The sequence below is a fragment of the Halyomorpha halys genome, unplaced genomic scaffold (genome assembly GCF_000696795.3).
Source record: "Halyomorpha halys isolate HHAL.00 unplaced genomic scaffold, Hhal_1.1 Scaffold97.1, whole genome shotgun sequence".
Lineage (NCBI taxonomy): Eukaryota > Metazoa > Arthropoda > Insecta > Hemiptera > Pentatomidae > Halyomorpha > Halyomorpha halys.
This window is the reverse complement of record NW_027108815.1, coordinates 1,119,421-1,135,986: the sequence shown is the minus strand read 5'-3', so window position 1 is coordinate 1,135,986 and position 16,566 is coordinate 1,119,421. Positions and strand designations below refer to the sequence as shown.

The window sequence follows — 16,566 nt, the reverse complement described above, 5'->3', positions numbered from 1 at the left end:
AAAAAACGACAGGACTTTTTGAATGACCTGGTACATTGGGCTAGAAGATACAAAGATTTATTGAATAGTTTGTTTTCAAAAGGGAATTATTAAATAATCAACAGTTGTCAAAATGTTTTAAGGAATTAGGTTTTAGAAAAGTATATACGCAAATTTAGTGATTTGAGTTCAAATATTTTTTTTCAGTTTTACAATGACTTTAACAATGATTTTTTTTCATCAAAAGAGTTGTTGAGAAGCTGGAATATCAAAGAAAAAAAATATTGAACTACTAATTTCTATGAAGTAAAAAAAAATGTCCAAATAAAATATATTCTTTAATTCAATAATAAATGAAAATGAGCTCAATTGTTTTCTAATTTAGAATTATTGAGTTGTTTAGTAGGCAGTCTTCTTTACATAATCAGAGCTAATGGAGAACTTGAGTTCCAATATAACACGTTCGTCTTGTCAAGAACAATAATATGTTAAATGAAATTCAAAATATTATGATGAATTAAGATATTCAATTACTAACAAAATATTCTGAATATGAGATATTAAAAAAAAAAAGAAACAATAAAAATTAGTATCGAAAATGTCATCAATTTCTGAACATCGTGTATCTATTTTCGTTTTTTTATTGTCGATTTATTCAGAACGGTTATAGTTAAGTTATGTATATATCTATATATAAGTTATGATTGGACAAAGCCTGTATACAACTCTAATCCTAACTCGCCATGTAAATAAACCTCAATAATGTTTATAAGGAGCATCACAGAGATAATAAAATAGTATCTTTCTAGTAAGCGTGCGGTTTAATTCTGTTCCCTCTTTTCCTTTCTCTTCAAGCCTTTCAGTCCTAGTGCTCGTAAGTGGTGCCGAGACCCGGAAACTGATTGAATATTTTTCACTGAATGAAGATTTTTTTTTTCTTCTTCTAAATCTTAATTTTTTTTTTAATCAAAATCTTTTTTATAAAAACTTTACCGATTGAACATATTTTTTTTACTGTTCTCTCATCCGTGATTTTTTTTTTGTGAGGACGGAGCAATAAACCATCAAGCAGCAGATGGCGCCGAGTAAGTGAGGGAAGGAGATCAAGGCAAGAGAGTTGAGGTGGGTGCCAGGGGAGGGGCCACCGCACATTAGAGGTTTTCAATATCAAAGGAGAAATCAGCGGTCTGCCTATACTCAAGGTGAGCGACGTGAGATGCCTCGTGGACACGGGGAGCTCCAACACCATCCTGTGCCGGGAGGCGCTGAGTAAGCTGAGCGGCGGTGAGAGGAAACTCCAGATGGATGTTCAGGTATGTCATTGTCAATTAATCATCCTGGGTGGGCCCTGTAGAGTAGAATGGGAGGCGGACATTGATTTATGGAATGGGGGATCGAAGAAGGGGTATTGAGAGTTCATATCGTGGAGAAAATGCCCCGTGAATATCAGGCTATTATAGCTTGCGATCAATTAGGGAAGCCAAGTGCGGGGAGTAGGAATAACAAGGTCCTGTGGAGGATTCGGTTGGGGAAGAGGAGGTATTGGTGTCGCGAGCTTCGAATGGGGGAAACCAAACGGATAGGTGCGATCCAAGGAGGGGGGAGGAATTGGAGACAGGAAATAAAGGACAAATATGCAGATATTTTCTTCAAGGAGGGAGAGTTACTGGGGGCGACCGGACAAACAATGCACCAAATCCCCTGAAACAAGATAAAATTACTTACGTAAAAGAGAGGAGGTATCCACATGCGCATAGACAGCATATTCGGGAAGAGTTAGATAATCTAAAAAAAACAGAGTATCATCGTAGATAGTACCTCTCCATAAAACAGCCCCCTATGGGCAGTGCGGAAGAAGAGAACACCGGGAGACAATGGAGAAAAATATAGGTTAGTAATTGATTACCGGGGCATTAATGAGAACACGGTAGACGAGAGATACCCGATACCACGACTAGAAGATATCTTAGATAGACTGGGTGGGGCAACGATCTTTAGTACTTTAAATCTGAAGGCCCGCTATCATCAAATCAAGATGCACCCGGAGGATCAGCACAAGACAGCTTTTACATTCGAAAGGGGGCATTACGAATTTACGAAGATGCCCTTCGGACTGAAGAATGCCCCAATTACGTTCCAACGATTGATGGACGAATTCTTACGGAGAATCGACGAGTCCTTGTGCCAGGTATACATGGACGACCTCGTTTTTAGCAAAACGGAGGAAGAACATGTGTCCCACTTGCGCAAGGTGTTCGAACAGGTCCGGAAATTTGGGTCAATGTTATCGTGCGAAAAATCAATATTGGGTAGAAATACGATAAATTTTTTAGGACACACAATATCGGAACAGGGAGTCAGGCCAGACGAAAATAAGGTAGAAGAGATCAGGAAAATGGCGATTCCAACGGTTGTTCGGGAATCAGGAGATTGTTGGACGCTCTGAATTGCTATAGACGATTCGTCCCGGCGATGGCCAGGTATCTGGTACCCATCAACAACCTTCTGAAAAAGGAAAATAGGGTACAGGTGATGCCCGATATGGTGGTAAACATTAGAAAATGTATGGAGGCGCTTCAGAAGGAACCGGTGTTGGCATTCCCGGACTTGGAACGTACATTTATTATCACCACGGACGAAGTGAGAACGCGTTGGGGGCGGTACTGTCGCAGGATTGCGGGAGTGGAGAGCGACCGGTGGCGTACGCTAGCAGGTGGTTAACTGATGCAGAGACAAGGTACAGCGCACTTGAGCGAGAACTGTTAGGTGTTGTGTGGGGGGTAAAACATTTTCACCCCTATGTTTTCGGGAGGAAATTCCGGGTACTTACAGATCACAGACCGCTTCAATGGGTTGGGAAGCTTAAAGAGTACTCACTCCATACTTACCAGGAAAAGAACATGTAGTCGCTGACTGGCTATCACCGTAAATGCAATAGACGAGAAACAACCACAGACGTCAGGAGAGGCGAGACAGTTTTTGCAAGAATGGACGCCAGGGGAAGAAGAAACGCAAAGCACGACGGGTAACGACCATGAGCCATCATCCGAGAACGAAAGCTCCACCGAGGGAAAACCAACGGAGGTGGAAGAGCTAGAGGAGGTGGTGAACGATAAATCACACCAAATAATTTGGAAGACAAGAACTTCCGGATCCATGAAGATGGACTTCGCTTATTACGGAAAGACCCCGATCACCACTATTTGGTCGGCACCGGGTGTCAGGAATGATGAGATTTGCCGGGCGCTGAAAGATGCATCCAAACCGGGGCGAACATACCATCTATACGTCGGGAATGGAGTTGTTTGGGAGAAGATTAGACGCCTCTGGAGATTGGAGAAAATCGGAATGGATCGAAACTTCGTTTGTTGCATAAAAATGGTGGAAACCGTTCAGGACAGATCTACAGAGGGAGGTCACCTTGGCATATCACCAAGGGAAGACCAATCACCGAGGCTTGATAGGGGAAAACGATTCAGGAGATAATCGGGAACTGTGAGGTGTGCCTCAGCACCAAATACGACCGACCCAAGGTGACACAAGAGGAGACACCGACGGCGAACACACCGTTAGTCGAATTATCGACTCTTTCCCCTGGAGTGGCCATGGTACATCAGATTCGAGAAAGATCGGCCGAGGCGGTATTGGGAGCGCTGCGTTTATGGTTCCAGCTCTATGGAGTACCGGAAAGGATATCGTCTGATGCGGGACGGGAGTTCTATAACGCCAACGTCAGAGAAGAAATGAAGGCTTTGGTGGTAAGGTGGCATCTAAACACCCCAGAATTCCCTAAGAGCAGGGGGTATAGAGAGGCTCCACGGTACGTTAAGCGATCACTTGCGGGTGTAACAGCTAGATAAGGCCCTGGAACCTGACGAGGCTATGATAAGAGCTATAGCAGCCTATAACCACTCCGTGCATACGGTAACGGGATTCGCCCCATTCGAAATTCTGTTCGGACTTCGAGGGCGCAAACGCGATTATAGAAACACGGTGATTGACGGAGAGGAGATCGTCGGTAACGGGATGGCACTGAGAAAAACGTGGGACATGGTGAGAAAGAGAATCGAAAAGGAGAATGCCAAAGGCGTGGTGCGTATAGCGAGGGTGTACGTGACATTGTGGGGATAATTGGTATAGGGACAGAGGTCTAACAGGAGTAAGGAGCCGCAAAGATATGAGGGGCCATTCAGGGTGATTACTATTAGAGAGCATAATATAGTAACAATAGAGAGTATTAAAGAACCCAAAAAACGAAGGACGGTCCACATAGAACAACTCAAGTTCCCCATAATGAATAATCAATAGAATCTGGAGTTTTCTCATCTATGTGAAAGTTTTAATTTTTGTTTTCATACAAAGGTTTTATCGTTTGTGTTTCTAAGTTTTATGGTAAGAAGAACGGAGTGACAAGTTTTATTAGTTTTTAAATAGTTCAAGTTTTAATTTTAGTTTATGAAAAGTGTATTTTTTTAGTTTTCGTTTTTGTGTATAGGTTTTTTTTTTTTGTGTTTTGTTGTGGTTATCTTTTTGGAGTATATGAGGCATGTTCATAAACTAGTAGGGGGGAGTTACGGTTGGACAAGGCCTGTATACAACTCTAATTCTAACTCCCCATGTAAATAAACCTCAATAATGTCTATAAGTAGCATCATAGAGATAATAAAGTAGTATCTTTCTAGTAAGCGTGCGGTTTAATTCTGTTCCCTCTTTTCCTTTTTTTTCAAGCCTTTCAGTCCAAGTGCTCGTAAGTTATACATATTTAACCGTTAAACTCGCTGGTCTATTTCATTGCATTTGGTCTGTCATTACAGAGAAGCATGGAACCTTCTTAAATCCTTCTACATGACACTTAATTCTACAATTTCCAATGAAATGAGTTCATAGGTTTTAGGAATTCTGATAGTGAATCAGACTGTAAGACTAAATTTTACCTAATATTTTTTTTTCCATTCGATATGTCATCAATGCCTAAATTGATAAAAACTTACAAAAATTACAGTACATTTCAAAAGATAGATCAGACGCCACAGCTAAAATCAAATCTATGTTTCAAAAAAAGTAGAGATTAATAAAGGAATAAATCAAATATTTTCTATGTGTACTTAATTGTTTGAATAGATCGATACTTATTTTGTAGTAAATGAAAACCATTTCATTCACTGCTATATGCATTCCATATCAATGCTAATATGAAATACAATTTTGGTATGTTAGACACACGCCTTCATTTCATGATATATTGACTGACCTTTTTTAAATATAAAATTACCCATTTTTCGAATTATATTATTTTCCAAACTGTTTTTGTAGTTTTCACTAGTATCCATACTTGTAAATATAATTTTTAAATCAGTGATCATCATAACTTTTTTAGATGTCATTTGGAAGAGATTCACATTATCCCCTAAATTTATAAGGTTAATAATATTATTTGGATTTCTACATTAGAAAGATTTTCCATTAATTTCATTTCATGCAACGGTTTTTGTTTAGAATACCATATTTTGAAGAATTCAGAGAAAATTTATATTGTTTACCAACATTATTACTTAAGATGAAGGTCCTATTTGAATTTTTGTCTGATCCTTCTTTGTTATAGGGTTAATTATTTGAGACTTAATGTTTTATAAATTTAGGAGGAACTCCTAATTATTCGAAGGCTCCTCATCTCTGAGATCGAGATGAGGATGAATGAGCCACGTCCTAGGCGGAGACCACTGGCGTTCGACAACTCCGGACTCCAGGCTGATCCAGGTTGGTTTCTCCTCACATTTTCTAATGAAGAGACGAGAGACTGGCTTCTCGAATGGGTACCTCCCACAAACCGAAGGTTTCTGGTGAAGCGGTCCGCCAAGGATCTATGGCCCATTAAAATTGTTATTGGGTTGGGTGCCGAGGTGATCAAACCCGGCGGATTGGTCCAGATTGATCTTCTCGAGTACCAAAACGAGAAACAGATAGGAACTGATTAGTGGCAGTTTGTGGTTGCGGAAGGCGATCCAGACCACCTTAGAACAATATTCAAGCTACCGAGTAACACGATCGCCTGATTGGAAGCTAATGACTGGCGGCTGAGATATGAGTTGGTTCGACTGACCGTATGGAGGGCGCCGGTCAATTCAACAAAGAGCAGCCACCCCCCACAGGAGGAGCAAAGGAAGGGAAGCGCCAATAGGTGCTAGCGTTTCCTATATTTCCTCATCTGCCACATCAATGATCAAGGTAAGACAAATTAATATTCAACACAATAAGTCAGCTACAGCAAAATTAGCCAAGTCACTTTCGGGGGTCAAATCGACCCTCGTACTAATCCAAGAACCTTACTGTTATAGAGGGACTATTAGAGGATTAGGGGGTATAGGCGGAAGGATAATCCGCCCAAACCCATGTGAGACAACCCGAGTACTTGCATCTGGGTCTCCTAGGACCTTCAGGTGCTGCCTCTCCCACAGCTTAGTACCAAAGACACCACGAACATGGTACTAAACATCAAGGTTGGTATTAATAAAATTAAATTGTTAGTAGGATCTGTTTATGTCCCTCATAGCTTAGATCCACCCTACCAATACTTAGAAAGACTTCTCCGGTACGCTAGGGAGGAAAACTGCCACCAACTTCTCCAGGATCTTATAGAGGAAGGAGGATAAACTAATGGGTCGATATGCTTTAGTGACACTATAGTTCTCCTTCCCAATCTTAGGAATGAAAGCTATAAGTGATTTCCTCCAAGCCTCTGGTATATATCCTAATGCTAGAGAGGCTGTAAGAAGTGCCCTAATCCGGGGAAGTAGGATATTAAGGCCTTTCTTGAGCATACATGGGAGAATACCGGCCGTTTCTGGGGCCTTATAAGGCTCTACCACTTAATGGCCCAGTCCGTAACGCTAAGCTCCGCTAATAACCACTCCTCTTCATTAGCCTCTCTAAAAGACTCCATGTCTGAGAGGTTGTCTATTGTTCTGTGCTGGCAACCTGGAAAGTGTGTGTCCATTAAATACAAAGTTTCATCTAAACTAGAGGTCCACTTCCCATCTGGTTTCCTTAATGCACCTAGTGGATGTTGACCCAATGGACAAGAAGCAATCTTCCTAATAACTTCATTAAACGAGTGGCTTCCTGCGTGTTATCTATGTTGCTGCAGAACTTGCGCCAGCCATCTAGTTTATGTCTTCTTAATTCTCTTTTATACTTATTGGAGACAGTCCGATATACATTCCAGTCCGTCTCTAACTTTGTTTTATAAGCTTTATTATAGGCTTTTCTTGTGTCTTTTTGTAGTTTAGTCAATTCGATTAACCACCATCTGCCTTTTTTACTAGGCTCCCTTTTCAATGGACAAGCCTCTTTGTAGGCTGATATAACCATTCTTTCAAGTAGGCTAGATTCAATGTATAGCTGTGATCTGGAAAGTCTTTCCACCGCATAGGGTGAGTCGCCTTCCAGCCTCTATCTGAAGAGACCCTAGTCTGTATTTCTCTTCATTGTGAGTAGAGGTTTCTCAGCTATAATCTTAAATGAGATCAACCTATGGTCAGACAGTATTATGTTTGAGGTGACCCTCCAGTCTTTACAAAGACTTTTAATCCTGCTTGAGGCCAGCGTAATATCTAAAACCTCGCCCCTAGCTCTTAAAAATAAAATATCATCAATCAAACGCAGACAGGGCTGCTTAGACGCTACCACGGCCACCAATTAGCCGGAACTCATATTAAAGTCGAGACACAGAAAAGGTCTGGTTTCGAACCGTAATGACGGTTAACTCACTAAAAATGTCCAAACCATTAAATTATAAGGGCAGACAGGGCTGCTTAGATGCTATAACGGCCACTAAGCCGGAACTGCTCTAAAAAACTAAGATGGTCAGCCCGTTGCTACCCAACCTCTTAGCGACAATTATCAGCCCTTAGCAACTGTCTCTATTACTCATTATAGCACACAAATATAATTACATTTTTCTTTTCAAATAACTAAATCTAATTAAAATAATAAAATAAAACTAAATATAACTAAATTAAACACTAATAAAACTCAAATACTATTTATAATTATTTACAAGGAAAGTATACATTTCTTACCTTAATCATACTATTACAGCCAGAAATTGGTTATTAGATTATTGCTGCCATTATGCCTTTGTCCATTTTTATCATTACTCAATTACCTATAAAATTTCTTCATTTAGGAAACAATATGCAGAATTACCTTAATTTTCATCAGAATGTGCTAAATTACCTATTATTTTAACAGTATCACGGTAACCTACCTCAACATCCCAGGTTTGCCATATCCTCATTATATTTTCACAATGATATAAAAAATAAGGATCAAGACGCAGATAAAACAGCATTGGTTGAACATGTATCCAAAATTAAGCATAATTTTTATTTATAATCTTAACACTTTCTTGAGTCTGGTTAATATTGTTTAAATAAATAAAATTTTATCCATTTTAGTCTCAGAACATATTTATTCAATTTTTAAGTCCAACGTTTCGGCCAATTAGACCATCCTCAGGGGCAATCTTAGTACTATTTTAGAACTAAATCATTTAAAAATACTTCTTGCAGGCTATTCTGCCCAGGTCAGTCCAACAAATTACCCTAATTAGTCTTTGTTAAATATTATCACAACGATTGACAATATAATAATTGACTAATTATAGTAATTAATTGGATATATGACCTGGTAATAGATGTAGCAAACCTGGGATGTTGATACAGGTTACTCATTAGTGATGATATAGTGATAAGGTGAAACAGGAATTGTAAACTAATTGTTGTAATAAGTGTAACTTTGGAAATAATAGCAAAATTGGCACATTTTGATAAAAATTAATTTAATCGTGCATATTCTTTCCTAATTTAAGAAGATTTAACCAGATATCACTCCTTCCATTATAAACTCTCCAACCACTCAAATCCCCTAGTTTCTAATCTTGCATCTTCTTCCATTCCTGGCAATCCTCCGAGGTGCCTGAAAAGCAGATGGCCACGAGACCAGCTAATGTAAAATGTCATTTGAGTGCTACCAATGGTTCGTAAAATCCTTAATGCTCCTTACTTTGTCACAAATATAATCATACATAAAGACCTTAATGTTCCCTTTGTAACCGATCTAGCCCGAACCAGATATCACTCCTTCCATTATAAACTCTCTAACCACTCAAACCTCCTAGTTTCTAATCTTTCATCCTCTTCCATTCCTGATAATCCTCCGGGGCGCCTGAAAAGAAGATGGCCTCGAGTCCAGCTAATTAGAGCGCTACCAATGGGTAGTTTCTCTACACGCCTCCAATTTAACTTAGATCAGATTTACTAAATGTATTATAATGTACAGTTGTAAATAGCAATAAATGAATATTAAAAAAAAAAAAAAAGAAGATTTATAGGTAATTGACTAATGATAAAAATTGGCAAAGCCATTATGGCCTGCGTGATAACCAATTTTTGGCTGTGATAGTGTTGATTAGGCAAGAAATGTATTTTTTAATAATGTTTTAGGAATTAATTCATAATGAATAAAATATAATTAAAAATTTGAATTTGATATATCCTTGAAAATGGCCGGAATGGCTGAAACGTAGGAGTGTAATGATGATAAAAACGTGTTCAGACTATATGGATGTTTTTGTTATAACTAATAAATAAATTTAAGTTCCCAGACATTTTTTAAAAAATAATAAAATTGATGACTAAAAAAATAATGTCAGGAAGAGGTTTATTGATTATTACCCCCTCCCCCCCCCCTTACCTTTGATTAATACCTTAATATCAGAAATAGGTGTGCTAGTACAGTGTCGCGCTAGTCCTTCGACTAGTTTTTTAGTTAATCATTAGACTTTTTCTGTTTCTAACAAGTTATTATTTTCCGTTAGATATTGAATTTTTGATGTAGATATAGAATTTCTTTTAGGAGTTCGGGATTGATTTATTCTTGAGGCATGGGATGAATATAATTTTTGGGCTTTGGGCCGAGTGTTTTTTGAGGCTCCGGTCGGATTTATATTTTGGGCCCAGGGCTGATACTGTTAGATAATTTATTTGTGGATCTGTGGCAACACTGTCTTGACCACTTTTCATGTATAACCTCACACATTGTATATACGAGTTAGTCTCTTCTATTGTTCTGTTGCGTGTTGTTACTGTGTTCAATAAATATTGTAATAACTCCATGACCTGTGTTATCTTTTGCCCTAAACTATAGAATTTTAGATTCAACCGGTTATGGGCCCAGTGACTGTAAATTCGTGAGTTTCGTCCAAATTTTTATTGATCGTTTTGCGAATCCGCCATGTCTCAGCACCAGTCGCTGCCAGGGAACGTCTATAGGTACGAGAAAATTTCGACACGTGGATATTTGCTGAGCAAGCCTAACTAGAAGGTTTGGAGCTGTGGTAATGTATAAAAACATAAACGGATCCCGAAAAAAAGAAAGGCACGAAATGTCGTTCCAAGTTAATCTTATTGGTTGAACCGGTGAATTATATTCACGTTCAAAATACAACTACCGCCAACCAAGCATAGGAGAACCTATCGAAAGATTTTCAGGACGATGGATTGACAAGACGAGTTGGACTTCTTCGTATTCTCATTACTACAAAACTAAAAGACTGTAGTTCAGTAGAAGAATTATGAACCGGATAATTACAACCGCGCATAAGTTAACGTCAGTTGGTCTCACAGTGAGTGAAGAATAGTTGGAACAATCCTTCATGCCGGATTACCAAGCCATTTTGAACCCATGATTATGGGCATTGGGTGTTCGGGCACGGTAGTACCCGCCGATTCGGTTAAAACAAAACTATTGCAGGACCTTTCCATTGTAAAATCAAGCTTAAAAAATAATAATTGTGACAATTCAAATTCCGCTTTGTACGATCGTAGTTCCAAAGGAGGTTCCGTTCAGTGAAAGAGAATTCAGAAAATGAAGAAATATGAGCAAGAAAAAGCCGATAATAAGCTTTTATAGGTCCTCGCTGTTTTCAGTGTAACGGTTACGGACACATTGCCAAGAACTGTTCTTCACCCGGAACTAGTAAGAGTAGTTGAAACACTCCCAACAAGGGTGCATATACGTCGCTGTTTGCAGCATTTTCTACACGATCCTCGGATAATTCTGAATTTTTTTCTGGACAGTGGTAGTCTTGCCACCTCTGTAGAAGCTCTGAAATGTTGACAAATTCGGTTGTGCAAGATGTCTACTGATAGAGTCAGGACTCTCAACCGTTTTATGGGCGAAAGCTGTAAACTGTGCTGCTTATCTTTTGAACAGGTCACCGTGAAAGTCTGTTGTTACAACTCCAGAACAAGTGTGGGGAGCTAAGAAACCTGCTCTTCGACCTGCGATTCACTCACTCACTGTTGGGCGCTACAGTCCTTGTAGAACCTGGGCCTCTGCCACCATTCTTTCCCATGCATTGCGGTCTCCAATTTTCAATTCCCATTCCTCTGAAATCATCCTCTAAATTATCCAGCCACAGGCGTCTGGGTCTGCCCCTTTTCCTTTTTTTTTTAGCATTCTTTTAGGTAGCCTGCAGGGCTTCATCCTTTCTACATGTCCCAACCATCTTATCCTGCTCTTCTTAATAGCACAGAGGATATCAGGCTCTCTATACAATTTCTTTATTTCGTCATTGCTTCTGATTCTCCACCTGTGCTCCTTTTTAACGGCTCCAAAGATCTTTCTCAGGACTCTTCTCTCCTAAACCAGTAGAGCTTTTCTATTTTCCTTGGTTAGAGTTCAGGTCTCACTGCCATAGATTACCACTGACCTAATTATTGTTTTGTACAACAAAAGCTTTGGGAATTTCCGGGAAAGACTTTTGTATCGGAGAGCTTTTTGCAGGGCATAGAAACATCTGGTTCCTGGTACCATTCTGCCCTTGATTTCTTCTTCTAAATTATTGTTCTCCGTCACAACTCCTCCCAGGTACTTGAAAGTACTGCAGTTGTGAAACATATTTTCCCCCACATCCACAATATCTCTCTCCTCTCCCCGGTCTGTCAGAGGTTTTCATATATTTCGTCTTTTCACTATTTATATTAAGTCCTAAATCCTATACTGCTCTCTTCAATTCTTCTACAGCACCGGCTAGTGCTGTTTTGGTTCTCCCTGTGATGACTACATCATCCGCATAAGCCATGTGTTGTGTGAGCCTATTGTAAATGGTGCCACCCGGGTTTGTCCTTATTCTTCTAATGGCAACATCTAGGGCGAGGTTGAATAGTACTGGTGATAATGGATCTCCTTGTCTTAAGCCACTGTTAACCCTAAAGCTATTAGAGATGCCAACCCGATTTTTCATCTTGCAACTAGTGATTTCCAGGGTCATCTTTGTTAATCTTATTAAATTGCTAGGTATTCTCAGTGACTGCAATGCCTTTAACAATTTCTCTCTGTCTACACTATTATAAGCCTGTCGGAAGTCAATAAAGAGGTGGTGTAAGTCAACACTCCCTGTGATTCAACAGATACAATTTTAAGTTTATGGACGAATATATAGGAATAACGTTTTCCCGTCTATCGCAAATACATTTGGTACGGTTGATACGTTGTGACTATTCACTGTCAAGGCTTATACATATCACCGACGATGCGAATATTAGTCAACTGACGTTGCTTTTACTATTAACGATCACATTAGAGCCAGTTCTACATTATTGTCATGACAGTAAAACTATCGTGACAGTGAATGCTGTCATAATTCTAACTATCAAATAGCTACACCATAGTAATGCCCAACACTTTTGTCACAATAACAGAAACTATACGATGTTTCATTGTATACAATGTGATAGTTAGCGTGGCAATTGCTTCACTGGCATTATTTGAACCATCAACTGTTACACCAGCACTAGTGCTATTGTACAATCATGACTGTAACGATCATACAGTTACAGTTATAACGATTCTCCAAGAATGGATAAAGTGGCGGTTATTCGTCGGGTAAAACGGGTATTTTTTGTTCGAGTGAATTGGCAGCACTCTCTAATAAACAACTAGGCAAGGAGTTAATTAATACGTTTTTAACATTCATCAGAAATTTATCGTAGTATTTTTTAAAGATGAAGACTGATATAAAGTAATAACCATATTAAAATTGGTATAAAACGGTATCCAGAAAAATAATAAATAAATAATAAAATAATTATTTTCAATTCAATGTATACCTAAATTGGAATAACGAAATTAAAAAGTAAATTCAAAATATGATTTATATATAAACAAAAAACTGTATGACCCTATCTATAACTAAAATGGAATAAAATCGATGTGATAAGCAAACAAAATATTATTTATAAAGTTAATTATTAAGATTGCGACTGTACTAATCATAAACTATTTGATATTTCAAATTAATTGAAAATAGTCAATTCTTTAAAAAGAAATATGTAAATCAAAATTGAATTCAAATTAATTAATTGTGAGGAGGTAAATTGATTGACAACCGTATATACTAAAATGACCGTGGCAACGTATAAATAAATAGCTAATCCGTATAAATAAATAACTTAATCCGATACTGGATACTGGTCGAAGAAGACCAGAGGAACTGTCAGTACCATCATGCACTACTCATTTGAATCATCACAAAAACAAAAATGTTAGCAGAGACTCAAACACACCATTAATTTTTATTTTAAAAGTGTCTCAAGTACAAATTAATTTTTATTTTCGTTAAAAGAAAATTGAAAATCATTGAAATTGTAATTTTTTAAATTTGTTCAAACATTCTAAACTTAATTTGATCTTGAATTAAAAAAGGATGTTTAGCTCATTACCATTAACAATATTAGCTGTTAGATTCAACTATAGCTATTCTTCACCCGAAAATTTAAAAAATGAATACAATTTTGAATAAAGCGTTTGTTGTTACTGCCCTTTGAATTAAAATTGAATTATTTCTAAAGTGATCTTTGAAAAAAAAATAGAAATACGTATTATTATTTTTTTTTTGACATTTTTGTACTAACCAAAAACCCTGCTTCTTGCTGTTTAAAAAATATATACTTTAATCACCTAACTTTAATCACTTCAGAATATTTATTAATATATCATTTTAATGCACGTATTTTAATTCATCCCGAAATGGCAATTTGGATTTTTTTTTAAAGCTGTTCAATTCTTGTCGAGTTATCTTTTAAATTAATATTCTTTCATAAAGTTTTGAAAACAAAAGTGTTTTATAGTAGTTATCACTTTATTTTTAAAATAATAAATAAAACTTCTATTCTCAGGTTTAATGAATAAAATTAATAACAATTTCGGAACCGGATTTTAAACTATAAAAAGGTATACCATTCTTTTTTTAAATAAATAAAGGCTCAGAATAAATGTTTTCATAAAATGTTTATTAATGGCAACATTGGAAAGCCATACTAAAAACAATCACCTAGTTTTTTTTTTTATTAATTTATTTTCTTAGTAAATAAAATGTTTATATAAGATCAGTAAATTTCAATTACCTAAGTCTTTATGAAAATATCTCCATTCATAATTTAAATTTATGGATGTACTTTTATATTTCCTAAAATTCGAAACAATAACTTTCAGAACGTTCTGCAATAATAACTGCTATATTTCCTTTTATTCTCTATTTATTCTATTATTATCCATTTATTAATTTCAATTTTTTTTAGAATTTGTTTTCTGCAACTATGATATTTTAAAACTACTTAACAGTAAAAGTGTACATAAAATGTAATTTATGTGACTATTTTTAATTATTCATCTAATGCATTTTATGATCTAATTTCAAAACATTAATAAATTTTTTTGCACTAGTACAAGGTATTTGAGTTTCATTTTCTTGTTCATTTTGATTCTAAATAAACGAATGCTAAAAAATAAACGTAACGTACTCCACGTTCTAATGAGGATAGAAGGTACTAGTGTATAAACAAAGACATTTGATATGTACTTACAGACAGAGCGAAGTGATTTACTGTGAAGAAAGATAAATAGATCAGAGAGAGGAACATGGCTAAGAGAAGAACAAGATGAATTCCCAGGAGAACACTGGACTACAATGAGCCCACAGGTTTTACAACTTGGAATATATCAAGGACGGAGAGGCGAGAGTCGTTATTTATAATCATTATTGCGATGATCATATAGCAGATAGATCATTATCTGGCTGTTTATTGCAGATGATATATCATCAAGGACTGCAAAGTCACGATCTTCATTTCTACATTTTTTTTTTCAAATGATAATGTAGGAGGAAATAATCGACCTTATCCTGTTGCAACATTCTGAACATCAATGGTCAAATACAATACCTTGAAATTTATTTTGAAAAATAGTACTGTGGGAATTTTCAAAACGTAAGGAACATTTTTCTTTTTACAATATTGAAAGTCTTTGTCGACAAAATGGGTTATTGTTTTTAGAACTAAATTATATAAATTTCAAGGATCATTTCTAACGAAACAGGGATATCACATCAGATCCATGTGATATACTATAATACGAATTTTTTTAGAACTTTTTTAAATCATTGGTTAGTCGTTTATTTCGTCGTTTCCTCCCACTCTGAAAGAATGTATTACTAAGCTATTGCACACGATAACTCCTCCCTCTATAGCGACAAAGTTTTGCATCGGTTACTTTATTTTAGTTAACTCTTACAAATTAATATTTATTTATCAATCAATTCGGAAATTTTTTTTTTAATATTTCGCAGATTTTATTTTTTTATTTCTTTTATATACTTTTATCTACTAGACTAATGTTTTTACTGATTTCATCTTATGCTGTTGTTTGTTTTAGTCTCGTGTGTGGTTTAAGAGATGATATAGGATTGCATCATTGCAGTTGTGTCTATTTGTCCATCTTGTGCTAATTTTATTGTTAATATATTTTTTTTCAATATCTGAAAACATTTTCCTTTGCTAATTGTTTTGTGAATTCTATTATTTTATTGGCGCTCTTTTAATAGTTTATTGTAGTGATTTTATCTCATAATAAACAAAAGGTATTATTAAAAAATAAGTATTAATCACGAAGCAATATCATTTATTAATCATTCATCAGAGCTGTTGTATATTTAGCATTTAGTAAGTATATTTTAATTATACTTTTAATGTATTTTATTTTTTAATTCTGCTGCACTGGAATTTTTAACAAACTCCAAATAAATTTTAAGAATCAGAAAATCATATTTAGTATGGGCATCACACATTTGTTTATTTTTACATGAACACTGTTGTTTCTGGATTTTCATTTAAGAATTATAATTAAAAGTAATGGAAACTAAAAAAGGTATTAAAAGATTTCAATTTAAGAAAGTAAAAAACTGAGAAAACTTTAAGAATAACAACTTCAGGTCAGTGTGCGAATCACACATTTTTTTATTTTTACATAAACACTGTTGTTTCTGGTTTTTCTTTTGAAAATTATAATTAAAAGTATTGGAAACTAAAAATGGTAACAAAAGAATTTGAATTTAGAAAAGTATAAAACAAAGAAAACTTTAACAATAACAAATTCAGGTTCAGTGTGCGCATCACACATTTTTTTATTTTTACTTAAACACTGTTGTTTCTGGATTTTCTTTTAAGAATTATAATTAAAAGTATTGGA

At 36.2% G+C, this 16,566-nt stretch overlaps 1 protein-coding gene across 2 annotated transcripts in view; it reads right to left on the bottom strand.

Moving 5' to 3' along the window:
- Nucleotides 1-15,025, bottom strand: part of LOC106677389 (serine/threonine-protein phosphatase 6 regulatory ankyrin repeat subunit A-like) — a 25,871-nt gene extending 10,846 nt beyond the window's left edge. The window contains exon 1 of one of the 2 annotated variants that reach the window (XM_014415294.3): nucleotides 14,907-15,025. In XM_014415294.3, coding sequence (XP_014270780.1) covers nucleotides 14,907-14,963 — 57 coding nt within the window. In that variant the 5' untranslated portion in view covers nucleotides 14,964-15,025. Of the gene's footprint in view, nucleotides 1-8,057; nucleotides 9,117-14,906 lie in introns of those variants that run through there. The other variant, XM_067047147.1, reaches the window with a different exon arrangement.
- Nucleotides 15,026-16,566: the final 1,541 nt, after the last annotated feature.